Here is a 24,573-nt window from a genome sequence, read left to right as displayed (position 1 = left end):
CCCGATTTTTACACCATTTGTGCCGAAATAACATGATTATTCTCATACGTTTTGGAATATTTGTCAGTGTGAAGTATCATTAATTATGCATGGGGAAAGAGGCAGATGTCTGAGGAGTCCTTACTACATGTCCATCCACTAATGACGAGGGGGCTTTTCCAGCTCACACATTGTGCTGACCACGTAGCAGAAGCCACGCCGAATTTCTCCACACTTTCTTCGCCTTCGTCGGACAATTTGTCAAAATCAAATATTTATTATCCATTTGAAATATTACCTCTGGAGGAACCCATTGTGAGTTTAATAAGAAAGGAAGGTACACACACCTACGAAATGTATGGATTATATGCATAAATGTACATATCCGTCATGTTCTCCATGCCAAGTACTTATCTCGCACACACACACATTTATTATTATTATGTGAATGAATTGTGCTGAACTGAAATGTCAACCATCTACATTTGACACGATGCGGCGTGTCAATAATTTTAATGTGCAATCCTATTAAAAGTTATCTTTATTCATCATCATGTTATGTATGAAGGAATTTTAAATTGTTTTAATTGAGGTTAACGATGGACAGACGACAACAAAAGCGTCCTTTTTCAGGAACAATTTTGCACTCAAAGCAAAACATTGACGAAACGCATTTAATTTTTAAAGGACAAAGGAATTTATGAACTCTGCAATACGAGCATACATATTCTCATGGTTCTCATTATTATTTTAATAATAACAAAGCACTAGTTTTTTGACTCCAGGTGATAAAACTATGTGTTTGTACAATGGTACATGTACTTTGTTGAAGCCATTGTTAGGTGAAGTCAATTAATCCTCTTCTTCGCGTATAATTCCCAGGCGAGTGGCCACTAATTTCACGCTGCTAATTACTTCTTCTTGTACCAAATTGAAACTCATGGCAAGGAGAGATATTCCAAAGAGTAGATACAACGAACAAAGGGCGATGCTGACCTGAGATTGAGACAAAAATTTCAGACAATGAAGTCTCCATTAATGATAGAGACAAATTGCGTGCGAGTAGCAGTAACTGTGATAAAGTTGCTTATTTCAGTAAAAAATAGTGTCTACTACCTCGGACGAATCATTTTTCACTCGTTGTGCAGGCACAAAGTCTCCGAACCTATCCATTTCATTCGTATCATGTTATTTTTGCATAATATTTTCCAGTATTTTCCATTGTTAGTGAAGTAAGTGATTTTTTTTATTAAATTGACACATTTGCATTAAAACGCGAATAATATATGCATGTAAACATACATGTTTACGTTCATATGTATGTGCATACCCTATTGTTGTAAGAGTGACAAAGCAAAAATATGCCGAATCCAAAAATTTCCAGCCTTCCCAATTGCTGAACAGGAAAGCTCCAACTAGTAACAAGTCCAGTAAATCTCGATTGATTGATTATTCAGTCATGTCATCTCAATTAAAACGATAAATATTATGTCATTTACGTACATATAATATAACTGAGAACGAGTAAAACACAAAGCCACTGAAAAAAAGAAGAAAGAGAGGACATATATATAATTCTTTGACTATATAACAATAATGCGAATTATTCAGCGCTTATACAAATTATGTGAGGATGATGAGATAGAAAAAAAGTAAGAATGACAACAACGACACAATTTATACATGAAACGTCTAAATATCAGACATATTTATTTGCAAAGAATGGGGTTAAAGTAATTCATTGATGTTTAGTAAAAAAAAATTGTAGAATATAAACAAAACAAAGTGAACAAATTAACATTCTACCACAGAAATTGAGGTTTTCCATTGATTATTGGGATTCCATCCCCCTCTCTCTGTACAACAATAGTGCATCCTGTTTTAAATTGAAAAAGTCTAGTGAACACATTGTAGTCAAATACTATGTTATAGTTGGTAAGTTGTTCAGTCATGGGTCTCATTGGGTGTCCTTTGAAGTCTTGCTGAAGAATTGTCCCCATTAATGTGGCCAATATTCCCATAAATTCAGCATGGCGAGTGCGGATCTCAGTCTCGACGGGGTCATCCAAAATATGCTGATAGAGCATGACGATGGTCTCAAGATGTTGGGCAAGTGGCTTGTGGGGAAGGGCGTTACCTACGCTTGCTCCTGATGTATGGACAGTTGTCTTCGAAGTCATAAGGCCGTCTTTTACTGCACCGTTCCCATTATCTCCTTGGTAGGTGTGGTCCTGTTTCTTGATGACACGGATTGAGAACATTTTATTTGGAGTCAGTTGGTTGGTAGCTGGGGTCACAATAAATTTGAACTTGTTTCGGTCAAGAATTTTCCGAACTTCCTTCCAGTGGGCATTTTTGAAGATGGTCAAGCCCCTCCTTAGTTGAATTTTGGGATGGGTCGAATTAGAAAATGCGTTGTTGTGGAGGAAAGTCATTATGCAAATTGCAATCTAATCAAAACAAACATAATTAGTCATTTGTTATAATAAGGATTGGGAAATGATACGAGGCAAATTGAGACAGTTATTTACGCAAAAAGTGTTGAATTTCTTCGGGGACAGAGTTGTGTCAAAACGCCAGCTCATATCAATCACAAAACGGCAGTTTGGATGTGAAGCGATGTACTTGACAATTGTTGGAAAATGTTTGCCATCTATATGTTCACTTCGGAGGTATACATTTATATTTTCTTCATCAAATGCGTTCATCCGAAGATCTGGATGGTGGATGAAAATGTTTGGTTGGATATTTGTGGCGTCTCTTAGTAGCAAAAATTCACGGAGTTTAGACGAGTCCTTACGACAGTATCCTATCATTCTGTCCTGTAAAATATTGACAGATTATTATAAAAATGAAATGTTTAAGTAGAAATATGTTCAGTAATTACCAGTGAATTAACCCAACAATTTTCTCGTGTGCATTTTTTCTTGGACCCATTCCAACTCAAGACCATCCTTTTCTGCACCTTATACATCAAGGCTTTGACGACGTCACCTTGCCATTTGATCGCAATTCTTCTGTTGTCCTTGTCACGAATAGGTGTGGTTCGATGAGGGCTTACCCCCAAAGTACATGTGCCTTGCACCGGAAGTGACTTCATAAGCTCCAAAAACGCATCACTCCCACCCATATTCGCATCTGTCTCGCCCGGATTATCCCCCCATCTTAAATGAGCTTTAATAGCATCAAATACGCACTTTATTTGACCATTTGGTTGCTCCCATAAGTCAGCTTGTGGTGGTGGGGGTGGTGGAAGAACGATTGGCGGTGGTGGCTGAGGAGTATTGACTAAAATAATTCATAAAATAAGTCATTACATATTTGCTCTGCTTAATTAATTTACTCATTCATCATCTTGCATATAATTAACCAAAACTGAATAAAATCATAAAAACTCGTCTTTTCTCACCCATTGGTTGCACTCTAATAAGTGGTCCATCTCCATGTCGCATATAGAGGTCAAAATTGACGGGCGCTCCAACCATATGTGGTAATGGGGTGGTGGGGACATATTCCGTCACGGAATCCCCATACGTCAACATTAGACGTGGTTGTGGGGGGGATGATGAGGAGAGTGGGTGCCGATCAAAAATATATTCCTCCTCCTCTTCAGAAAAAACAGGAGGGGAGGGTAGTAACGAGTTGTGGGGTCGGTGTCAGAGGCAGAATCCGCGTCGTCATCAGGTGGGGAGGGTGGTTCCGAGTTGTGGTGGTCGGTGTCAGGGGACAATTCCGAGTCGTTATCAAGAGGGGAAAGTTGTTCCAAGTTGTGGGGGTCGGTGTCGGGGTCGAAATCCGTGTCGTCATCAGGTGAGGAGGGTGGTTCCCAGTTGTGGTGGTCGGAGTCAGGGGCAAAATCCGTGTCGTCATCCTCCTCCGTATAACACACCTTCTTTCGTTCCCTCAAACTTCTACTACCTACAAAAAATAAACAGATTCACACGAATTAATAATACGCTGAGGTGATAGAGAATGGATGGATGGATGGATGGGTGAAAAACTTACGCCCTGTATCCGTGTTGTGGTGGGCAGTGCCAGGGGACAATTCTGAATCGTCATCACTAGAATCTGTGGAGTCCGTGAGTAGGTGGTCGGTGTCAAGAGGGCGAGTCCGAGTTGTTTTCCGAGAAATTGGTTTTGTGGGAAGCATACTTGCGCCCTTAAAAGGACTTGAAACAAGTAGGTAGAGGGTGGAAGATGGTGAAAACGTTAGGAGGTGCGCAATAGTGTGGAGGAGAGAGGAAGAAAAGATGTTAAACTCGCTGACAGGGCAGACGAGTTATGTGAGCACTTTTCCATTTCTCTCCCTCGATGATAAGGGACGCCAAGCTTTTCTTATCAATTGATAAGAAAGCAGCGTGGAGAATGTAGCGTCGTTTTATTTTTGGATGCATTTTGTTTAAAACAAATGACGGTTAAATTAAAGAGTAGTTTGAAGAATATATATTTTTACAGTCGAGAAATTTATGCCAATCTTTTTCCTCATATGTGTGACCAAACTGTAAATTAACTTGAATTATATAATTGTCAAATTTTGCAGTACTAACTATCGGCACAGGTTTTTTGCGAACATCTGCATTGTCTTCGTCGTCGCTCCCATAAATGTACTCGTCGGCTTCATCTTCCCAATAGTCACTATAAGCCTGCAAAAATATATGTATTTAGTTATCGATCAAACATCAGCATTACGTAACGAATCACTTGTTATGCACCGTGTAAAGTCTTCTCATTCATGTGCGATACACATTTCGTGGCGTAATATCTCATCAAAGATCTCATTCTGGAGTCAAGACACTCGCTCAAAAAAAGAATATGCAAAAAAACCAATTATGCTCGCCGAGTACAATCTCAAGGACATTTTTTAGTATGACACATTGTTGATTTAGCCCAATTCGCATGCGGTTAAGCTCATCCAACTTGAATTTGTAAGCGTCAAGTAGACATTTTGATGAAACAATTCAAGTATTTTTTCTTGATTTCATTGAGATTTGAAAACTCAAGTGTGAGTTTGCATGAGTTTGGACAAGTTTTAATTCATTACATGTCCCAAGATCGTCAAAGTAATTTGATACGGATAAACACACCGCAGACCAGCATACATAAAACATTCTTAGAATCAGAAAATCTATCTCGAGAGGTTTGAAGGCAAGAGAAGTATTTAACTGAGAATGGACAGATCAGAGTCGAAGAAAGATTGATGATGACATTTTGCGTTGGGTTGGTCGCTGCCTGCTAGCTGTTAAATGTACATAAGGATGTGCACATTATACACTCATACGTATGAATGTGTATGCATATGTGTCATACGAATGTTGCTGCTTCAGGAATTCCATTATTTAATGTTTTCGCACTCATTTTCATTGAACTCGTAAAACTCGCAATGATACTTGTGCAAATGTCCAGTACCTCCGTGCACATCGACAACAATCATCATCATAACATTACAGCACCCACTAAATACAAAGTGTTGTATGCCTAGTCCCAAAGGAACAGGTTTGAGACTTGCCTGCGTAGTCTGAAACACAGTGTTAAAAGAACAGTAAGTTTATCAGTCGTATTATTATCGCATTAAAGGTGGGAAACATAACCACCACAGGTTGTTCTTTTTCCAACAAGAACTTGATCTTCGCCTTCATTTATTTATTTATATAATACAGCAGAGCATCGCAAGTTACTTAGTAAAGCATCACCTCAAGACCAGCAGCTTTGCAGAATTTGGGCCCTGACGTAAGGAAAACTGCTTTTCTTTGTTGAGCTTGCTGTGCTGCCGTCGTGGTATGCAAATTACAAGTTGGTAATGAATGTCTACAATTTATTGATTCATAGAAGGGTGAAACTACTACGTCAGGGTACCCAGAATCTGATGATTATTGCTCATCCATCCCAGAATCTAAACAAATTGTCTCAATTGGCTCCTTCAAACCAAAGTCAGCAAAGTCAGTGTGATGGTCACTCCATTTCTCTTTGTGGAAGTGCTCGGAGCTCGTGTTTACCACTAATAATAACTCCCGTTGTGTTGTACCAGTCGCAGAAAAATCATCAAATTTAGACAACAGTTTTAGGTTTTAACTTGTATCGACTTAACCCCAATCCCACTTATCAGTCATTCATTATTACGCATTCGTCCCAGAAGGAAAGTAGGAGCATGGACACGGGTAATGTTAGTTCCAGCGTAAAACCCGAAAATGGGTCAACTCCAGTAGAAAGTGGGAAATGCGAGGTCGAACTGCAGCTAGAAGCAAAGGCAGAGTCGTCAAACGTGACGATGGAGGAAACACCGAATAAGTCGGTGGCAGTGGTGCAATCGATTTCAGATGGCACAATGGAACCCTCAACAAAAACACATTGGCTGAAAAGGTACCTTCAGAAAAAAGTTGAAGGGCTGACCAGAAGGCAGATTTACATTTGCTTCATTTTTGCATTCGTGGAATTCTTTGCAGGTAACATTATTAAAACCGGATGGATTTTAATAATTTTCATAATTAATAATTAATAATTTTCATAATTATTCACACATTTCCTCACAAAACATGCAAATTTTGTGAGCAAACTAAAGTTTCTAAAGTCTTAAAGAGGAAGCAGTAAAGCTGGTAGGGAAAATGAGACGGATTTAATATGTACAATTTTTCTGATTTATTTTAGCAACCGTGATTTCCATTCAAGCTCCTTTTTTCCCTGACGTGGTAAGAAGCATGTTACAAACTTTCTCTCTCTCTTTCTGTCTCTCTATGTTTGCCTCACATATTGGTCAATTTCAGGCCGCATCAAAAGGTGCCACGCCAATAGAATATGGCTTCGTCTTTGGGGTAAAAAATTTGGAATGACAAACAATTCGTTTTTAATGTGTAGATGTATGCAATTTAAGTTAACTGTGTATACTTTTTGCAGATTTTTGAGTTGACTGTATTTATAATGTCCCCGATATTTGGAGCTAAGGTAAATCAATTATTTTTATGCAAAGCCTCAATCCTCTTGATTAATGTGGTTTACAAAATTTCACAGATGAATGCATTTGGCCCGAAAAGACTCTTTAACTGGGGGATATTTACGACGGGAGCATGCTGTGTAATTTTCGGGTAAACTTATTGACATTCTCATCATCATCCATGTTTACAGTTCAATTAATAAGTACAAAATTTCTTAATTGTAATTTTATAAATTTAGGTTGTTGGATCTATTGCAAGGAAGAGTATCGTTCATTGTTGCATGTTTTGTCGTACGTACGATAGAAGCCGTTGGAGATGCTGCGTTTGTTGTAGGTTAGGTTTGCTACGATTTTTAAGCTAATCATTTTCAGCATAATAATAATAATAATAATATTATTATTATTTGTAGCATCTTTTACAATCATCGCACTTGAGTTTCCTGACTCTGTTGCAACGACTTTTGTAAGAAACAGCAGTTCACACAGTGATTAGATAACATTGATGACTTTAGTAATTTTAATCCTGAAGGGCACGATGGAGACGTTTTATGGCTTGGGAATGATTGGTAATTATTATTATTATTTCAATAAAGTATTATTTTCGCGTGAAGAATAACGCGTACAGGAAATTAATAAGGTAAGATACGATTCATTGAGGTAAAAGAACCGTACAATCAATAACTAGTAAAAAGAAACAACAACCTACTTAACAAATTTCCAAACAATCTTCCCATCATCATCTTTTCCCATAGTAGGGATCTCCACTTCAATCACTTCGCCATATAGATAACCAAATATATCCCTAAATACAGATTTTGAATACGCATCATCAAAGTGGGAAAATTTTTGACATAAAAAATCAATGTCGCGACCATTTATCTTCAATCCGAGTATCTCGGCAAGTAGTGACGCCATGTGACCCATAGTTTCCACACGCTCAGCTTTCTCCTTCATTTCATCGTGAATTTCCTTCTCCTCTTTTGACAACTTCGTGTACTTCAGTTTATCTTTTATGAGATTAGCTTGAGGGTGGCCAAATTGATAAATCCTCTTTATCTGGGTTTTGTCAAAATCAGACAACGCCGTCTTCTTGCCTTTGGTGTGTGTACTGGATCCTTGTCCCTTTGCTTTCCGACGCATCTCATACTTTAATCCCGAATATATTTCACCTGTGTTATTATCCCGTGCGAGGTAAGAGCTTGGCAGATTTTCATAGGAGACTGTTGGATGAAGAGAATTGGGTAGAAGGATGGTGGACTTCTTTTCACCCGTGAATTTGAAAATGAACCCGTTTATCTCAAAAACTTGTTTCAACTTTAAAAAAAAGTTCTTTTGAAATCCGTCCCTGTTTCGAAAATAAATATCCTGGTTGAGGAAGATGACCCTGTCTTTCACATCACAAGTCGAATTGTAGAGCATTGTCATAATACTCATCGCTACCTAAATGAATGATGGAACATGATTAGATTATGACAATATTTAATAATTTCAATTTCAATTTGTGCTGCTATAATTTCATGTATACCATGTTGTGATGGTTTCCCTCCCCTGCTAAGAAATCCTCTGTCGAGTACTCAAACTTGGAGAATGACCGAAGAACAGCGACGTGGAGGTCAGTTTTAGAATCTTTGTGAGAGTTCATGTAGTTGTAGAGGCATGTGGAGACACTCTCGGCAGTTTTTGATTTTGAGTAGGTTTGCAAATCACTGTTGTTGTATCCACCAATTTTTGGATTCATGGGAGTGACGATTGCGATGGTGGTGACATCAGCTTTGATATCCCATACAAAATAAGCATTTACAGGGCAGTGAGACTTGCAAAAATTCCATATGCGCGAGTTCTCATCTAGCCAACAGAAATCAAGTTGACATTTGTAGACGTCTTTCCCCTTCAAATGTTTTGTAAAGGGGGTGGGATTATGAAACCCGACCCTGGATCGTTGCTTGTCCCATATCACTGTAAGAGTGACATCGTCGAAAGTCGTGGTGATGGGGTTCTTCTCGAGGGACTCCATCGCCACTTTGAAACGCGGGTCCTTCACCAAGTCCTCATCCTTTCCTTCAAATGAGATCCGTTCTTTAACTGCCTCTCTTATAGCTTTCATACGGGATGTAGGAACTACAGCAGTGGTAGCCTTAGCAGTTGACCCTTTCATATCTGCAATCATAACAATTTTATTTGTTATTTTAATAACAAATTCCAAGTTGTAAAATGTACCCTTCTCATATTTGGCGTCCCTCTCGTCAACTTTCTTGACAAAAATTGTCAAGAGTTGACCGGTCGTGGTCTGAGAAAGTCCACCCTCGTCAATCATCTTTTTCAATTTCTGGGTTGACATGTCTTCGTATTCATCCTCGTCAGAGTCGGACGGCAATGGGGTCTCCTCTGAAACATTTGGTGTTGGGTGGTTCCTCTGCAATAACAATTATTAGATGGAAAAATGAAAGTTGAGCGGTGCATAACACAAATTAAATGAAACCTTACCTTCATTGTTGTAGTGGGTGTGGTTCTGTAATCTTAAAAATATTTAAGAAAATATAGAGAAAGAGCCTTGTTTGACGAGAGGAAAACTGCTGTTGAGAGCGAGAGAAAAACAAGGTTGGTTGACCTCCTCTCCGTGCGTATCAGAAAGAGAAATTGAAAGAAATTTCAACACATAAAGTAATTCAATGTGTTGTGTTCAATTGAAAGAAATTATTGCTGACACTATAAAAACTAATTAATTTCGTTTAATCCAAGTTGGACCTACCCTTGGTGGTGCCCTTTATGAGGTAAAAACTTGCAATGGATGATTCACATGTCGCTTCTCCTTTACTTCACGTATTTAATATCTTAATTATTTTTCCCACTCTTAATAATATTATCCATTATCACTTTTATCACCAGTTTGGGGGCTACTCATTGCCATTCGCCTTAATGGGAGGCCTTTTGTTCGTTTGTGCATGGGCTACCTATTTTTTCCTTCCGGAAATTGGAGAATCTCCATCCATTGAGAAAGGCGATCAAAAGTTATTGACCACATCCGGATTGGAAACTTTCCAAATGCTTCGGTTCCCTGTAATCTTCATGATTGCCTACAGTATTGTTGCAACTGCTGCTGGAGTTGGATTCCTGCATTCTACGTTAGAACCTCACTTGGATGTTGCTCAGGTACAGATAATGTGCAAAATCATAAATTTAATTATGCATTTTCATTCGTTATTCTCAAAAAAGTTTGACTTTATGTTTAAATTTCCAATTATTATTTTTGTAATTATAGGCCAACCTTAACAAATTCCTTGTTGGTGCGGTCTTTATCTTGAACGGGGGTGTGTATGCTATCGGGTAAGTACATGCGTGTGTACATATATATGTTCAGAGCTTAAGAGGTGGAATATACAAACAAGGCTTATATTAACTTGCTACATATTCTGAAATTAGGGCACCAACGTGGGGAAGGATTTGCGACCAGTCCGAGCAACCAAAGTATTTTACAGTGATTGGTTCCATTTTTACAATCTGTGGATTTATTTTAGTAGGACCATTGCCTTTCTTGCCTTGGGAAACGTATGTCACCCAATAAAACGCTAATTTTTGAACAAGGTCAAAAGCAAAAAAATTGGATGACAATAAGTTTGTCTATACAAATGCAGGAATTTATGGAACATTTGTATTGGATTGGTTCTGTTTGGGCTCGGTTTGGGGGCCACCCTTGTGTCTGCATTTATTCAAGCGTTGCAAGATGCTGTGTAAGAATACTTCTTAAATATTAATACTCTTATGACCACTGTTTAATTGAATCTGTCACAAAATTACGATAATTGACGGTTGACCTAATTGTGCATAATGAATGTCATACAGGGCACTCGGTTATCCTGATGATGTCTCCACGTATGGCTTGGTCTCTGGGTTGTGGACCTCGATGACAGCTTTGGGATTTTTTATTGGGGCCAGTAGCGGTGGAATCTTGTCGTACTCAGTTGGATTCAGATGGGGAACAATGTTTGTCCTTGGAGGACAGTTAATTTTGGTATGATTAAGAAACTGAATAAGACATAAATTACTTTTTCAACTGTTAATGTCAGTAATCCATCAATCTATGTATACTCGACCAGCTTACTTACAACTGACATCTGAAGGATTATTCTTATTTTTACAAATACTTTAATCTGATTCCTTATTAAGTTATTTAATTTCCTGATTTTTTTTCAATCTGCAGGTTGTAATGTTGATGGTGTACTTTTACACTCGAAAAGGAAAGAGTGGTGATAACGACAATTCTGGAAAAACTGAAATTGCAATGAACTCTTCCGAAATCATCGAATCGAATGGAACTGAGACAAATAATTCTAAAATAACCACTGCCACAACCAATCCAACTTTTCAAAATGACGAATGACACTAATCGAGAGCCGCAAAATACATGCAATATTATTATGATTATGTATTATTATGTAGAATTGTAGACTATAAAATGCACATTTATATAAATAAAATGTGTAACATATTTGTGATCTCCTCTATATTTGTAATAGTGGTTGAATAATAGGCTAGGAATTTGTACGAATAATAAAACATTTTTTTACTCACAAATCGTTCAGGACTCCTCAATTGCCTTACTCGAACATGTTGTGGTGCTCTCACAATCTGAGCTTCATCCGTAATAACATCTTCGGCGTATCTGTTGCATAAAATGGACAGATTGCGCTTGGACCCAAAAGCCGGTTCTGCCGATCTTGTAGACCTTTTCTGATACACAAACAAGGGGATAATTGCATGCATGGAAAAATTGACCTATACCCTAATCATCATTAAATGGTCAAATTTGCAAACACATTTAGGTTGGCATATAAGTAGTTTCAGTTTCGCTATCCCTTCATCACTCTCGCAATAAATAACATACCTGGATATTTTTGTAGCTGTCTGGGCGGAGGTGCAGTGGGGGAGAATCTTTCATTCTTCGCATTGGCAATGCAGCTCGCAAATGATCGTCCGAATGGACTCTTCTGCAAGAAATATATCGCAAATATGTATATTTATGAGTAGTATCGTAGTGCATGTATTAGTAAATATTATCATAAGTTGAGAGCAGCATGTTGAACCACCACATTCATCCCATTTCCCGGTGTCTCATGGTTATACGATAACGCAGTAGGTCATATCATTGGAGTTTGACATTGTCACAGCCGTGTGGACTGCATTGTGACCCACAAAAGCGTGGAGCTGCCATGACTTTGTCTTCCATTCTATCAAAATGAGTACAAGTGTGATCGCATCGCACTCACCGAATGCCAGGGTCAGGGAGCGTAAAGATGGCCGAGTCTGCCGAGTATGCAGAGTCTTCTGAACGCTGAGAAGTCCTCGCTGACCTTAGTGCTGCTGAGGCTGACCTTTTCATCCCGCGTGTGCTACAAACCATTACAAAACTCAATCTGAGATGGCCCAAGATCCGTGACATGATTTTCATGACATTGCAACGCTTCTTCAATGCCAACCATGCTCATGTTCACACGGCTGATGTATTATTTTCAGATCTCTGCTATACCAAGACGTAGTACAACATATTTAGGTAGATAATTATATGCACAATTATAGTGCTCACCCTTCAGTCCACTACCACATCGTTTAGTATTCACAAGTTATCGTATACGTATATGTACATAAGTCGCATTATTATATAATATTGTGCTGGTCTCTTCCTTATTCACGGAAGCTGAACAAGTTTAAGCATTTAATGAGCACATCGTTCTTCCCCTGCTAATGCAAAGGCTATACTTATGCCTTATTATCATTGCATGTGCACATGGTATGGTTAATGGCAATCTGAGGCATTTATAAACAAATAAAAGAATAGTGAGTTCACTTAAATAAAATAAACAAGGGTTTATGTGAGCCATTCACAGTTCGCCATTTCAGTTTGCCAAAAGCTGTCGGCCGACTGTGTTGCACGTTTTTTGTGTTATATCACTGCATACTAATGCAGTTTGCCGAATATTTTTGTGGAGAAATTTGCTCTGCACACATTTTTTTGTGTATATATGTGATGAGAAATAAGAAATAACGTATGTACCTCCCACCCCCTGGTCTGGAAGGATTATTGGATCGCAGACTTCTTCCACGTCGAAATGTACTGCCTTGATAGCGTCTCATTGTCCGGGGTGATTTCCGGCGAGTGCACATGTAGCAGCAAACCTTTCATCGGCATTAAAATTTCAGTATCAACTGCGTAAATATATAATACTACAGAATCAGGTGAAGGTTATTTGGTACCTTCCAGTAAATCACTCTGAAAGAACTGGCCATGAAGTCCCCGATGTGCGACAGGCATAGGAGCATCAACGGGATCCCAATGATAGCATAAAATATTGTCACGACCTTCCCAAACACCGTCTTGGGCGTCAGATGACTTTGGATCGTAGGATTCAACGACGACAATGAATGTAAAAAGTATACAGTACAAATGAACAAGTCAAACAATGTCTCGAATTTGCATATATTTAATTATCTACTTACCCGTAACCTGAAAAGGAGAGGAAAAGTACTTGGTTAGTGCTTCAAACATTGTTTAATGACCCAATAATTCCTATGTAACTTAACAATTACAATCACAAATATCTACGTGAAATAATATAATTTATTGGATGAGAAGCATTTTTCAAATCAGTTAATTAAAAGTGTCCATGAATCCATCCAGGCATTGTCAAATATTTGCCCCAAATTCTATTCTACACACAATCAACAGGTAGTGTAGGTCATAACTCTTTAATGCAAAAACATAAAATATGAGCTTAATCGAGCAATTAAACACATTCATAATACATGAATAACGCAAAATACTCGTCGCGGATTGCTCAATGTTACACATAAAAGTTCTTCCTTGAATATTGCAACCATTTCCAAAATTGATTCTGTGCACCTCCACACAAATTTCAAATTGTTCTAGTATTTAAACACCTAGCTGTCCCTGTCGTTCATTACTCTTTAGGAATAAAAAGTTATGCAATTTTTGTGGTCATTCGCTCGTGTAACATGTCCGCGTAGGCGTTTGATCTCTTCTCATCGCAAACCATAGCTAATTACAATTGCTGAATGTATACAAAGCATAATTTCATACACCTACATGCGTCATCCTAATTTTTATTTTTACATATATAGACCAAAGGTCATGAGTAATATTTTTTAACTGAACCCTTAAAATTAAATCATGCTGAAGATGTTGAGGTGTGATACAATGTACGTGACCATTTTATTGGATATCAATATTGCTGTGGATTGGCTATGGGTAAATAATACCATAATTTTCAATGTCTCTTTTCACACACATCACAATTACGCCTTGCATTCATTTACATAGAATCCCGTACGTGATATGCTCATACATACGCCACACAATTAAGTACGTAGAAAATGCTGCATATTGCACAACAATGCCCAAACTGGTCAAGTACCTTACCTTGTATTTCATTGTTATGCGTGGAAATAAATAGATTGGTATTAGAGAGACTAAAAAGGCGAAATTGAATGTGAGATAATTTACGCGTTTTCACAACAAACAAAACATTGTCAGAGTCCACGTTTGAGACAAAAGTGATTACAATCATCGCCAAGCACCTCAGTTCAATTTTTGTATTCCGTTCGGATTCAGGTTTATCTACCAGTAATTTGTCTTGTCCGTATAAAATGGCTTAACGGTTCAGTAAATTCTACCCTCCAGAGTTGACTTATTTCTTATTTCTAAATTATTAAATATTCGTCGTGAAATAGTGAAAAATAAATATGAAAGCTTTAAGGAAAGTTTGTCGTGGTGGAGTTTTATTAAGTTGTTGTCTTATTCAGTCAGTATTAATCAGGGTGGATGCGTTGCCTCAATGGGTGTGGAACAAAGAGGTGGTTGACAGCAACAGGGTCGGTGGAACTAGTCAAACGTTCTTTTCTGAACAGTCTTCTAAATTTCCAATCTCTTCTGAACCCGGTAAGTATGTTTTTTTTACTTCATTTTCAAATGTGAGAAAATGAAAAAAATATTTTGTACAGATCCTCCAAAATCCAACATAAGGATTGTGGATGGAACTCCACGCCTAATTCCAAGTGTTATAAGTGCAGTATCTAATTCTCTTCAAGGTGGAGGCGGAGGGGGTGGAAACGGTATGGATTTACGCCCAATAGATATGCAAACATGTGTACATAATTTGTATATGTCATCAACTGTACGTTGATCAACGTCTCATTTCGATATATGCAGGAATTGGTGGCTTGTTTGGAGCAGTCCTTCAATCTATTCCTCAGTTGGCAACACAAGCAATTGGTGGAATTTTAAGTAATCGACCAACAATAACCCTTCCTGGCAAAGCCCCTGACTATGATTCTGGATCTGGTGGGAATTCGGGGGGATCAGGGTCAGATTCGTCAAATTCGCAAGGAACTGGGTCATGTAAATGCATTGATGCTGGATCATGTTTCTTGCCAAGCAAAGCCGGGGTAAACTAATTCAATTTTGCATTTCTATGTATATACCTACATGTTTGTCGTTATAAGAAGAATTCAGAATTATGATGCTTCTTGTAAGTTTACACCTCGTGAGAACTTTTTTGCTCATCCTACTTTCTATTTTTTCCTTATAAAATCGCAAACTACGTCTTTTGCACTTTTATCAGTAATGTGATAGCTACATAAGTAGATATATTTATAGCGCTGCACCTCTGAATAGCCACACATATAACTAACCACAATTCGTCTGCTGTGTAAAATTATGCCTGTCACCAGGTCGCCACCAATAATCACTAGTTGAAAACCCAATAACTTCCGTATTCGCATTTTCAACGATGACTAAACGTGACAAGCTATTTATTCATTTCAGTTTAGGCCTGCCATGAACATAAATCACTAAAAAGTGTATGAAAATCTCATTTCAACAGGGAAGCTGCGGAGGTGGACGAGTGCAATGCTGTTCTGGAACACGAACAGTGTTCCCTGATGAAAGTAGCTCATTCTTATCCGGTACAAAAACCACGAGAAATGAACGAACTGTCACCCAACGTGAAATTCGTCGTGGACTTTTACAACAAATATTGAAAGGTTCAGGATCTTTAGTGGATGACACATTGGATCTGATTCTTACTCCCTATTTGTCAAAAGATGATCAGCAAAGAATTGCCACCCGGGTTGTCGCCGACGAGTAAAAAATGGTGCATTTTAAAGCTTATTTAATATTATAAATACTATTTAAAAGAAACAGACTTGTTCAAGAAAAGTAATAATGTGTCCTACACTTTTGTGAGTCTTTTTCTTGTTATTCTGTTGTCGTGTACTGATGAATTCTTATGGGCACAAAAACTCGATAGAAAAACGTTTACCAACAGAAGCGATACATTTATCATGTTGACATTTATCTATTCTAATTAATGTCCAAACTTCCACGGTTGATGGTCAATTAAACTTGAGACTTTTCACAAAAACAATCATTTCTTTCACTTTCACGTATTAAAACTTCTCAGTAACTTAGAATGTGAGAAATGTGGTTCATTTTGTGATGATGAGATATGTAGTATCAGATATGTACTTTAGAGATGCAATTAAAACTAATTATTTCTAAGATTATTTATATATACGGAAGCATTTTCTACAAACACTACTTTAAATGAAATATAAAATGTAGCCTTACCGATTGTTGTAACTATAATTGTAACATGAATATTACAATAAATTAGAAGTCACTATAAACTGCAAACACTTGTTTATTTTGACTCACCAACGACGATAGAATAAAATAAAGCTCCAGAAAAAGTCCATTGTTGCGTTGATAAATTTTCAGATCCATCCCAACCTCCTATAAAACTTGTGTTGATTACACTTTATTTTTAACCGTGGGTTTGTCTAACCTTTCTTCATTGCTAAAAAATATTGGAGAAACTTGTAATTCTATTCCTATTATAAAAGTAAATGAATTTTAACCAACCTCGCAACAAATCTGTCTCAAATTCCTGCAAATTTCGTTACCAAAATTACTATGAACCCTTGCCGTATTTATAATCCACAACAATAACGGCGTGGTAAAAATGTACCTGCAATCTGTAAGTTGTATTCTGTAGCCAAATTTCTTCTCGAATTAAATGCGTATTTTTGGTCATTGTCCACAAATATTGCGTCACTGCTTGTCTAACTTGGGTCATGTTACGTTTAACCTGATTTTAGGCAGGATTGCATATAAACTTCTTGCAGGCGCATACTTCACAATAGGTGAAAGATAAAAAGTTAAATACTGACCTGCAGTTCGTGTGAAGATTCTAAAGCTTCAAAAGTTAAATTTCAAAAAAATCAAATTTTGAAAAATAGCAAATTTTGGTATAGTACTAGACGGCCTGAGTGAAAGTGTACCTTCAAAAGTGAAAGCACCCATGATACAGTACCCGACGACGAGGGATATGAGACCAATGTGAGATAACAGGAAAGTGAGAACTTTTCGAAACTTTTCAAGGCACTTGGAACACTTGCTCCTGTCCTCTTGATCCTCCAATTCCAACTCCATTTTTACAATGGTCACTTCACTCTCCACACGTTATAGACTTTATCAAGGAATTAAGACTGTCTCAAATTTCCCCACCAGAACTTTTTAACACAAGCCCATTAGCTTGCTTAATATCAAAATTGAGAGATTTAAACATTTTACACACCCCTTTTTCCGACTGGCTTCATCCCTTCCTTCTTGTGAATGTTTAAAAATAAGATTTTGTGAAAGCTCTGGTCTGTTTTTGAAGCATGGTTGGATGATAATGTGAAAGATTGGATTCAAGGATTAGAGTGAAACCTGAGCTTTTCAGTTTCAGCTTTTCAGTTTCACAAGATTCATCCGGAAAATGAATAAGCGAGACGTTCTCAACCAAATTAGACTGAAAACATAACACACCACACGCTGACGGTATGCATCATATTGTGGGAGTAAATTTAGCTTGTTGAATGAATTGCAATTCACCGTCGTCGTCGTCGTCTCACCATCACGGCATCACGTCTTTACAGACTGCGGAAAACTTTTACTACAGAGTTCTCTGTCGAATCCTAAAGTTTATTTTGCTCGGATGGGAGTCTTATGTCATAAAAGTCAGGCATAATAATATATAATGGTTTCATCGGCTGCAGCTTGATGTCTACATAATGGCAGATAACCTCATATTCCTTATATTGGGGCCCATTTCAGAGCAATAATACGGCAAACCAGCAATGGTGCATTTTTTATCTGTTGGCTTTCATGGTGCCATATGGGATACCTCATCTATCATCATATCTACTATAGCATCATCTATTCATGAAAACAAAATTTTTCAAACCCGGTTATCGGTGCATCTCTAACAACATCACTCATTAATACTTTGCATGCATTTTTGTGCGATGTTGAATGCTTTTTCTTGTTGGTTTATGAAAATGTACATTGATAAGAAAATTGATAACAAATGGCTCGAATATTTTAAAAATATTTCATTTTATCCGATTACCTTCATTCGTACATACATCGACTAGCATGTGAGATTAAACATTATGATTTTGGAGGAGTTAGTAAAAGTGGGCTAATGTAATGTCGCAATTCGTCTATAGGTTGCTCCCACCTTTCTTCGTAAAATATATTTAGGAAAGGTTTAGAATTGAAGCCGACTTCCAATGCCCACCTGTAATAAAAATAAGTAAAATTACCCAATAAATTAATCAGTATAAAGTGCATAAAAACGATTGAATCAAGCTTACTTTAAATGTGTGTTTGAATATTTTGTACGCTGCTTGGGATAAAGTCTTGTCGCACCAAATAATCCTCCAGTAAGGCACATCGGAAGGCCAGTTTGAATCCCTTCAATCCATTTCACTAACACTTCGCCTATAAATTGGTACGCACATATAATCAAATAATTATCAGTCACATGCAGATACATTATTACTGTATGTTATGCATGCTACGTACCCAACATGTTTGTGGGTTGACCAGATACTGTATGTACGAGGTCATGTATTTCTCGATACCGTTGCATCACAAAAGCCAATTCTGGGTCTTTGATGAATCTTACGGGAAGTCTGCTGTCGGGAGTTACCTTATTCTTATCTAAAAACCTGTAGTATGTTCCACCCAGTGTATTTTCGGGAAGGGTGGAGAGCCATTTCATGTCTATCGTTTTGGAATTTATTCTTGGCTTTTGGATGAAGATTCGGGACGCTTCTGAATCATTCATCATTTTAGTGTAGAGGGATGATAGGACAGGAGTAGCAGAAATCTCTCCGAAAGTTGCAATATTTTCTAAGAAAAATAAGATTAGACATTATCACTACTTGATCAGTCTTGAGTGCATACCAAAACCGAGTGAAGTGCCAAATATATTGATTCAATTATGAATTAAATTTACCTGCTTTTGTGGGATCGAGAAACGATGCAATTCCGGACCCAGCATAAATGATTGCTTTCTGTAATGGTGTCAAAGGGATGAAATGCTTCGTTCTAAATTCTTCCTCCCAAGATAAGTCGTGATGTGATTGTGATTGTGACCCAGTCTGTTTGTTTTCATGTTGACCATGTGCAGAAAAATATCTTTGTTGACTAGCAAGGTGTTTACGGCAACAAATCACTTCCTGTCCTGTCGTGTAGACAAGTGAATTTAACTTCATTTCTATGCTAGGTTTAAAAATAGGGGAGATAAATATTGCAAATTTTTGCAATGATTTTATTCTTTAAATTTAACGAAATTATTTGCAAAAATTATTTGAGACAAAAACTTGGTCTTTCTTGTGCAAAAATTATGCGTTTGCCCCAGCGAAAGATTTGAAGATTGCGCCTGCACTTTTGGAGCTGTGAGTGAGCCGGGTTTGATTTTGTGCTTGTGTGAAATTGTCGTCGGCCAATTTCCAGTCGATGCGGCAGTAAATTTCTTTTTCAGAGTTATTGGTTTGTTTCTGATAAAAATTGTTCAAGGGAGTTGGAGACAACCATAATTCAAGGATTTCTATTTTTGGTCTAAGGGGTCAATCCCTGTTTAACTTATTCCTATTTTTTCCTGTGAAATCGTTAAAAGTTTAAAAACTTTCAAAATGGTAAGTATTTACATACTTTCAACTTTTAGTTATTATTTATTTATTTATGAGTGATGAGAGAGAGGGGCCCCATTATTGTCATTAGCGAAATTATAAGAAATTATGACTTTGATAAGGTCGAAGGATAAGACACTAATTAATGTTATTTTTTGTATTTGTCCGCAGACGATCAGCAAAAACAACAAGATGATGCAGCACATCAATTACAGGATTCGGGTGAACCTGCAAGATTCTCGGACCTTCATTGGGACATTTAAAGGTATGCAAATAATGAAATAATTATGATTAATTAGGAAACAATAGTTTACCAATGTTTTGTTCAATATTTTTGACATGTTTTGATGTTCTGTGTATTTGCAGCATTTGATAAGCATATGAACTTAATTCTTGGAGACTGTGAAGAATTTAGAAAAATTAGAGCCAAAAAAGGAGTCACTGGCGAGCGAGAAGAAAAGCGAACACTTGGGTTTGTTCTTCTTCGTGGAGAAGGCATAGTCTCGATTACTGTTGAAGGTACATTATTACGCTAATCATGTAATATAATATTATTGGCTAAACTATGTTATATATTAATAATTCTAAATCATGGTCAGGTCCTCCCCCACCTGATGAGGGTTTGCCAAGAGTTCCAATTCCCGGAGCTGTTCCGGGACCCGGATTGGGTCGTGCAGCTGGTCGAGGTATGCCTGTCCCCGCCGGAGCGGTCCCACCAGGTCTCCAGGGTCCAGTTCGTGGCGTTGGTGGACCATCTCAACAAATGATGGCTCCGACCAGAGGAGCTGCTCCTTCTGTAACGGCTCCCCCGCAAATGCGGCCTGGTATGCTTAACATTCTTGTCAAATAGCATCTTGTTGTCGTATCGGTGAGGTCAAAAAGAATATGTTGTCTTAAATTGCAGGAGGTCCCCCTGGAATGCCTCCACGACCTGGTATGCCACCTGGCATGCCCCCTGGAATGCCTCCAGTTCCTCCTGGTTAGTAATATATTGGTCCTAATTAAATTGAAAATAAATTTGACCATTCAAAACTGGTATTGTATTACAGGTATGATGGGTCGCGGAGTTCCACCACCAGGAATGCCGCCAAACATGCGGGGCCCCCCACCCGGCTTGATGCGTGGAGGTAACTAGACCATTTGTGCTAATTATTCGTCATAGTTGTAATAATTCCTACTCAATGTATTCATTATTCTTTAGTTCCACCCCCACCCGGAAGACCTCCATTCTAAGAAAAGCGTATATATTGCTGGATTTTGTATCATCTTCAATTTACATTCACCACGTACATCCTCCAAACAAATGTATTATTGAATAAATGAATTGAACTGTTTCTTATCTTTCTTTATGTGTACGAAGAGTTTTGTTATAAAGAGAAATAAAATTTTGTTTTACTCCAATGCCGCGTAATAATACTAATGAAATGAAATACTCCAACGAATTGAACCAATCACTACAAAATGCAAAAATGTTTCACAATGCTTAATGAGTATTTCAAATGCAATAAAATTTGCCGAGTAATGATAAAACTTTAAAAAGTTTATAAGCACTTGTTAGTACAGAGTTGTTTTGTTAATTTTGCGAATTTAAATTTGGTTTTTTGTGTTGCGATAAGAGCCTCAGAGATCCTTGGCAAGGGGTCGTTTCCTCACCAAGGCGGCGACTAATTCATAGAATTCATACGCCGTGTTACATCATCGACTCTTTCGAGGTCAATGATAGACCCTACCGAAAGGCAATGAGATTACGTATGGAAAACAGGTAGTTGGAGGCTACCCCATTAGAGTAAAGCATTCCAATTTTACACTAAATATTAGTAGCCGCATGACCGTTCTCTGTTTGTATAGAACTTTTTATAGGTAAAGGCATATGTCACAATATGGTTTGTGCAATAAAATAGTATCATCCTAGATTTCTGCGTCCAAAATTTCGAATTTTACGAGTTTATGAAATTTTCAATGCTAAAAGTGTTTAATCTGGAGGAATGTTGAGTTTATGTCTCGGCAGAGAGCACTAACTGTCCAATTCATAAGGTGTGGTGAGACTGATCTTTTGAGGTTCTACTTTGTTGAGAACAATTCTCACGTGCATTAACTTCATGTTTGTGAATACCAGAAAATTTAATTTACTGTTGCACTAAGAAAGTTATGTTGAAAATGACAATCACTGGAATGACTTTAAAATTTATCTTAATTTAATAAGCATCTACCAAAGGGAGGGCGGCCTGGTGGATACGAATTTGACCTTGAATAACCCCGGAACGGTTTGTCGTAGCGGGTCAAAATTTTGAACAGGCGAGCATGTTATCCTCAGATAGTTGTGTGCAAAATTTCAGCCCTCTACTTTGAAAAATGCCTGCCCCACAGCCCCCAGAAGCTGAGACACTCATTTCAACTTGTTCCAGAAAAAATCTCGCCCGTGTTTACAAAAAAATTTATTTGAATTTTCTGTTGAGGAATATGAGTGAGCTATTGGTGACAATTGACGAAGAACTATTTTCCCTACAAGTTACTAATTGGGTTCGAAGAGCTTGCTACACGACAAATGCCGAAAAAAAATTCAAGAAATTTGGTGCTTTTCAGTGAGGAGAACTTTTGTAAACAGTTGATGGTCGTGGGTGCAATGTCCTGTCGTGGTGTCCTCCCACTTATCAAAGTCCCCCAAAAAGTGAAGGAATCTTCGAAGTATTATGTGGACCTTGTACTGAAACCACTTTTAGAATACAATTTTCCTAATTTGCACGGTAAAATAATAATTAAGGTGATTTTTCATCATGACGGAGCGTCCTCCCAGACGGCAAAGTTGACCCAAGATTATGCAAATGACCTTGAACCTAGATTGGGGATAAAAATCATTTCGAATAGTGAAATACCTATACAATCCCCTGATATAAGTCAAATCGACTTGTTTGAGTTCGGATAGATGAAAAGAAAATCTTTCTGTGTGGACCGAATTTTTTAGACGGAGTTTGGAAAAAGTTGAAATGACTGTCTCAGCTTCTGGGGGCTGTGGGGCAGGCATTTTTCAAAGTAGAGGGCTGAAATTTTGCACACAACTATCTGAGGATAACATGCTCTTCTGTTCAAAATTTTGACCCGCTACGACAAACCGTTCCGGGGTTATTCAAGGCCAAATTCGTATCCACCAGGCTGCCCTCCCTTTGGTAAACAGCAGTAAGTTTAAAACTTAACTAATTAATATAAGTCCTACTTTCTGTATAATTATTTTATTTGTATAATCTGTGGCACATCCTTGAAGTAAAATTGGACGTCCCAAATTTTCTTCCTTTTGTTCCAACGTGACATAAATCATCATAAAATAGCCTAATTTGTTGTGTATATGAGTCATAACAATAAATTATCAGCCATGCACATATACACAATTAAGGAAGAGACAACACATAAAATGGTGCGTGCTGTTTGATGTTGGATATAGAATACGCACTACATACTTAATTTGCATAAAAATTGTTAAACGATGTAAAATGTTGTGCGTAGATGCCTTTAATTTTGAATGGCCTTTGACTTGGTCACTTATTTGTGCAACATTTCATAGATTTCGCAAAGACTCGTATATTAACCGATTATAAACTAGTATTTTGCATGGAGGCAATTAGTGTCATTATAAATTCTCGCCAAGACCAAAAATTTATCAAAAAGACGTTACATATTGCTCAGTTTGGTTGGATTGAGCAGGTAGTAAGACTCTCAGCTTCATAGAGATTGACCAAATTATAGGCAAAACTGTTATAATTTATTCCAAATTTCATTCACAAGTTAGGAAGGTCTTTGTTCAAAATTTTGACCACATTTGACTTTGACACGTGTCGCCGTTTGCTTGTTCAAATGTATAGCAAACTCTTAGTAAAACAAACAAGAATGCATAATAATGGAAATAACAATGAAATTTAAATACGCACAAATTACTTTTGGTCAGGGATTTGTAGATGTAATAATAACGACTTGTAAACAATCGAGCTTCCTAATCAATAGAAGATCCCTCCAGAAATTGTTGCCAAAACTTAATTGAGGGCCAGTCCTTAGCAAATGAGTCAGTAGGGAGTGATCCCGTTAAGATCTTGACTTGATGCAAGTTCATTAGCGAATGTTTTCAAAGAATCGATATAGAGCAAATTACGCACGTTATTAACGACACAATATGCAAATACTGATATGCACACTTAGATCAAACATGATATTAAATATTATCCTTTTGTGTACCATTTTACGCATCTTACGTGTGTTTTCCGCAACTTGCGTGCGTAGTAGTCAAAATTATTGTCTCGTAAATCTCAATTAGTCAAAAATCGTTCCATATTGTTTTAGGCATGGATCAATTGATCTGGCAAATGTGGATCAGGCTTTGGTACACGCATTATTTGATTTCCTGAGCATATCGCTCAATCAGCAATTTTTAAAATAACTCAAGTTTGAGTAAGGTGAAATTGCTGCGTCTTTGGTAGAAAATGTGGTCCTAATATTTTATGTACAAAAGTAGTTAGTATGCGTAGAGCATAATTTAGTTGATCACGCACAATCAAATTTTCGCAATTTATACACAATCTGTCGGTATACGAGTGACGAATAACGTCATTGCAAGGATTGAGGATCAACTCATTAAACTCCAATCAATT

General features: G+C 37.6%; 6 protein-coding genes across 11 annotated transcripts; 3 read left to right on the top strand and 3 right to left on the bottom strand.

Moving 5' to 3' along the window:
• Positions 1-652: 652 nt before the first annotated feature.
• On the bottom strand, positions 653-17,761 carry LOC110858715 (TWiK family of potassium channels protein 7). 5 transcript variants are annotated; one of them, XM_035846757.1, is made up of 18 exons: positions 17,258-17,760; positions 17,147-17,172; positions 16,945-17,064; positions 16,839-16,863; positions 16,762-16,773; positions 16,632-16,709; positions 16,545-16,556; positions 13,397-13,403; positions 13,154-13,289; positions 12,954-13,075; positions 12,169-12,291; positions 11,787-11,889; positions 11,474-11,632; positions 4,527-4,622; positions 1,483-1,519; positions 1,310-1,394; positions 1,096-1,144; positions 653-975 (listed from the first exon to the last, which is right to left on the bottom strand). In XM_035846757.1, the coding sequence occupies exons 1-18, from the start codon at positions 17,406-17,408 to the stop codon at positions 832-834; spliced, it is 1,485 nt and encodes a 494-aa protein (XP_035702650.1). In that variant the 5' UTR covers positions 17,409-17,760; the 3' UTR covers positions 653-831. The 5 variants fall into 5 exon arrangements, 4 of the variants coding, with proteins under 4 accessions (XP_035702650.1, XP_035702652.1, XP_035702651.1 ...); XR_004833743.1 differs by lacking the exons at positions 653-975; positions 1,096-1,144; positions 1,310-1,394; positions 1,483-1,519 and adding exons at positions 1,668-2,429; positions 2,511-2,801; positions 2,867-3,267; positions 3,389-3,897 and having other exon boundaries at positions 3,985-4,622; positions 17,258-17,761; XM_035846759.1 differs by lacking the exon at positions 4,527-4,622 and having other exon boundaries at positions 17,258-17,761.
• LOC110858653 (MFS-type transporter SLC18B1) lies at positions 5,897-11,390 on the top strand. Its single transcript, XM_035846756.1, has 15 exons — positions 5,897-6,419; positions 6,622-6,662; positions 6,738-6,785; positions 6,868-6,915; positions 6,982-7,055; positions 7,144-7,238; positions 7,315-7,367; positions 7,434-7,470; positions 9,644-9,675; positions 9,791-10,054; positions 10,164-10,228; positions 10,325-10,450; positions 10,537-10,632; positions 10,745-10,913; positions 11,103-11,390. The coding sequence occupies exons 1-15, from the start codon at positions 6,125-6,127 to the stop codon at positions 11,280-11,282; spliced, it is 1,623 nt and encodes a 540-aa protein (XP_035702649.1). The 5' UTR covers positions 5,897-6,124; the 3' UTR covers positions 11,283-11,390.
• LOC110858663 lies at positions 7,434-9,547 on the bottom strand. 2 transcript variants are annotated; one of them, XM_022107497.2, is made up of 4 exons: positions 9,389-9,547; positions 9,122-9,317; positions 8,430-9,061; positions 7,434-8,344 (listed from the first exon to the last, which is right to left on the bottom strand). In XM_022107497.2, exons 1-4 carry the CDS (start codon positions 9,392-9,394, stop codon positions 7,607-7,609), a joined length of 1,572 nt encoding a protein of 523 aa, XP_021963189.1. In that variant the 5' UTR covers positions 9,395-9,547; the 3' UTR covers positions 7,434-7,606. The 2 variants fall into 2 exon arrangements, with proteins under 2 accessions (XP_021963189.1, XP_035702648.1); XM_035846755.1 differs by having other exon boundaries at positions 8,430-9,317.
• On the top strand, positions 13,994-16,610 carry LOC110858706. Its single transcript, XM_022107563.2, has 4 exons — positions 13,994-14,855; positions 14,918-15,028; positions 15,126-15,361; positions 15,799-16,610. Exons 1-4 carry the CDS (start codon positions 14,660-14,662, stop codon positions 16,060-16,062), a joined length of 807 nt encoding a protein of 268 aa, XP_021963255.1. The 5' UTR covers positions 13,994-14,659; the 3' UTR covers positions 16,063-16,610.
• A 576-nt stretch (positions 17,762-18,337) lies between the features above and the next one.
• Positions 18,338-19,667, bottom strand: LOC110863171 (ubiquinone biosynthesis protein COQ4 homolog, mitochondrial). Its single transcript, XM_022112418.2, has 4 exons — positions 19,264-19,667; positions 18,828-19,157; positions 18,617-18,743; positions 18,338-18,540 (listed from the first exon to the last, which is right to left on the bottom strand). The coding sequence occupies exons 1-4, from the start codon at positions 19,520-19,522 to the stop codon at positions 18,411-18,413; spliced, it is 846 nt and encodes a 281-aa protein (XP_021968110.1). The 5' UTR covers positions 19,523-19,667; the 3' UTR covers positions 18,338-18,410.
• An 85-nt stretch (positions 19,668-19,752) lies between these two features.
• LOC110863224 (small nuclear ribonucleoprotein-associated protein B) lies at positions 19,753-21,340 on the top strand. Its single transcript, XM_022112478.2, has 7 exons — positions 19,753-19,945; positions 20,111-20,204; positions 20,306-20,458; positions 20,539-20,763; positions 20,844-20,918; positions 20,989-21,066; positions 21,141-21,340. Exons 1-7 carry the CDS (start codon positions 19,943-19,945, stop codon positions 21,170-21,172), a joined length of 660 nt encoding a protein of 219 aa, XP_021968170.1. The 5' UTR covers positions 19,753-19,942; the 3' UTR covers positions 21,173-21,340.
• Positions 21,341-24,573: the final 3,233 nt, after the last annotated feature.

Source organism: Folsomia candida, unplaced genomic scaffold (genome assembly GCF_002217175.1).
Source record: "Folsomia candida strain VU population unplaced genomic scaffold, ASM221717v1 Fcan01_Sc001, whole genome shotgun sequence".
In the NCBI taxonomy this organism is placed as follows: domain Eukaryota; kingdom Metazoa; phylum Arthropoda; class Collembola; order Entomobryomorpha; family Isotomidae; genus Folsomia; species Folsomia candida.
This window is presented reverse-complemented; position numbering and strand designations above follow the sequence as displayed.

Bases quoted from the DNA above. Each gene is read 5' to 3' on its own strand.
- LOC110863171 (XM_022112418.2), bottom strand. From the start codon at position 19,522: ATGAAGTTAAATTCACTTGTCTACACGACAGGACAGGAAGTGATTTGT. The intron at 19,158-19,263 runs GTAAATTTAATT...TATTTTTCTTAG, and splicing joins TCTCGATCCCACAAAAGCAG to AAAATATTGCAACTTTCGGA. The intron at 18,744-18,827 runs GTACGTAGCATG...ACCAATTTATAG, and splicing joins TCAACCCACAAACATGTTGG to GCGAAGTGTTAGTGAAATGG.
- LOC110858715 (XM_035846757.1), bottom strand. From the start codon at position 17,408: ATGGAGTTGGAATTGGAGGATCAAGAGGACAGGAGCAAGTGTTCCAAG. The intron at 17,173-17,257 runs GTACACTTTCAC...TAACTTTTGAAG, and splicing joins GGGTGCTTTCACTTTTGAAG to CTTTAGAATCTTCACACGAA. The intron at 13,076-13,153 runs GTACCAAATAAC...TGCCGATGAAAG, and splicing joins TCAGAGTGATTTACTGGAAG to GTTTGCTGCTACATGTGCAC.
- LOC110863224 (XM_022112478.2), top strand. The intron at 20,919-20,988 runs GTTAGTAATATA...ATTGTATTACAG, and splicing joins AATGCCTCCAGTTCCTCCTG to GTATGATGGGTCGCGGAGTT. The intron at 21,067-21,140 runs GTAACTAGACCA...ATTATTCTTTAG, and splicing joins ACCCGGCTTGATGCGTGGAG to TTCCACCCCCACCCGGAAGA.
- LOC110858663 (XM_035846755.1), bottom strand. The intron at 8,345-8,429 runs GTATACATGAAA...TCATTCATTTAG, and splicing joins AGGGAAACCATCACAACATG to GTAGCGATGAGTATTATGAC.
- LOC110858653 (XM_035846756.1), top strand. From the start codon at position 6,125: ATGGACACGGGTAATGTTAGTTCCAGCGTAAAACCCGAAAATGGGTCA. The intron at 7,368-7,433 runs GTAAGAAACAGC...TTAATCCTGAAG, and splicing joins ACTCTGTTGCAACGACTTTT to GGCACGATGGAGACGTTTTA. The intron at 7,471-9,643 runs GTAATTATTATT...GTTTAATCCAAG, and splicing joins TTATGGCTTGGGAATGATTG to TTGGACCTACCCTTGGTGGT.
- LOC110858706 (XM_022107563.2), top strand. From the start codon at position 14,660: ATGAAAGCTTTAAGGAAAGTTTGTCGTGGTGGAGTTTTATTAAGTTGT. The intron at 15,029-15,125 runs GTATGGATTTAC...CGATATATGCAG, and splicing joins AGGCGGAGGGGGTGGAAACG to GAATTGGTGGCTTGTTTGGA. The intron at 15,362-15,798 runs GTAAACTAATTC...TCATTTCAACAG, and splicing joins TCTTGCCAAGCAAAGCCGGG to GGAAGCTGCGGAGGTGGACG.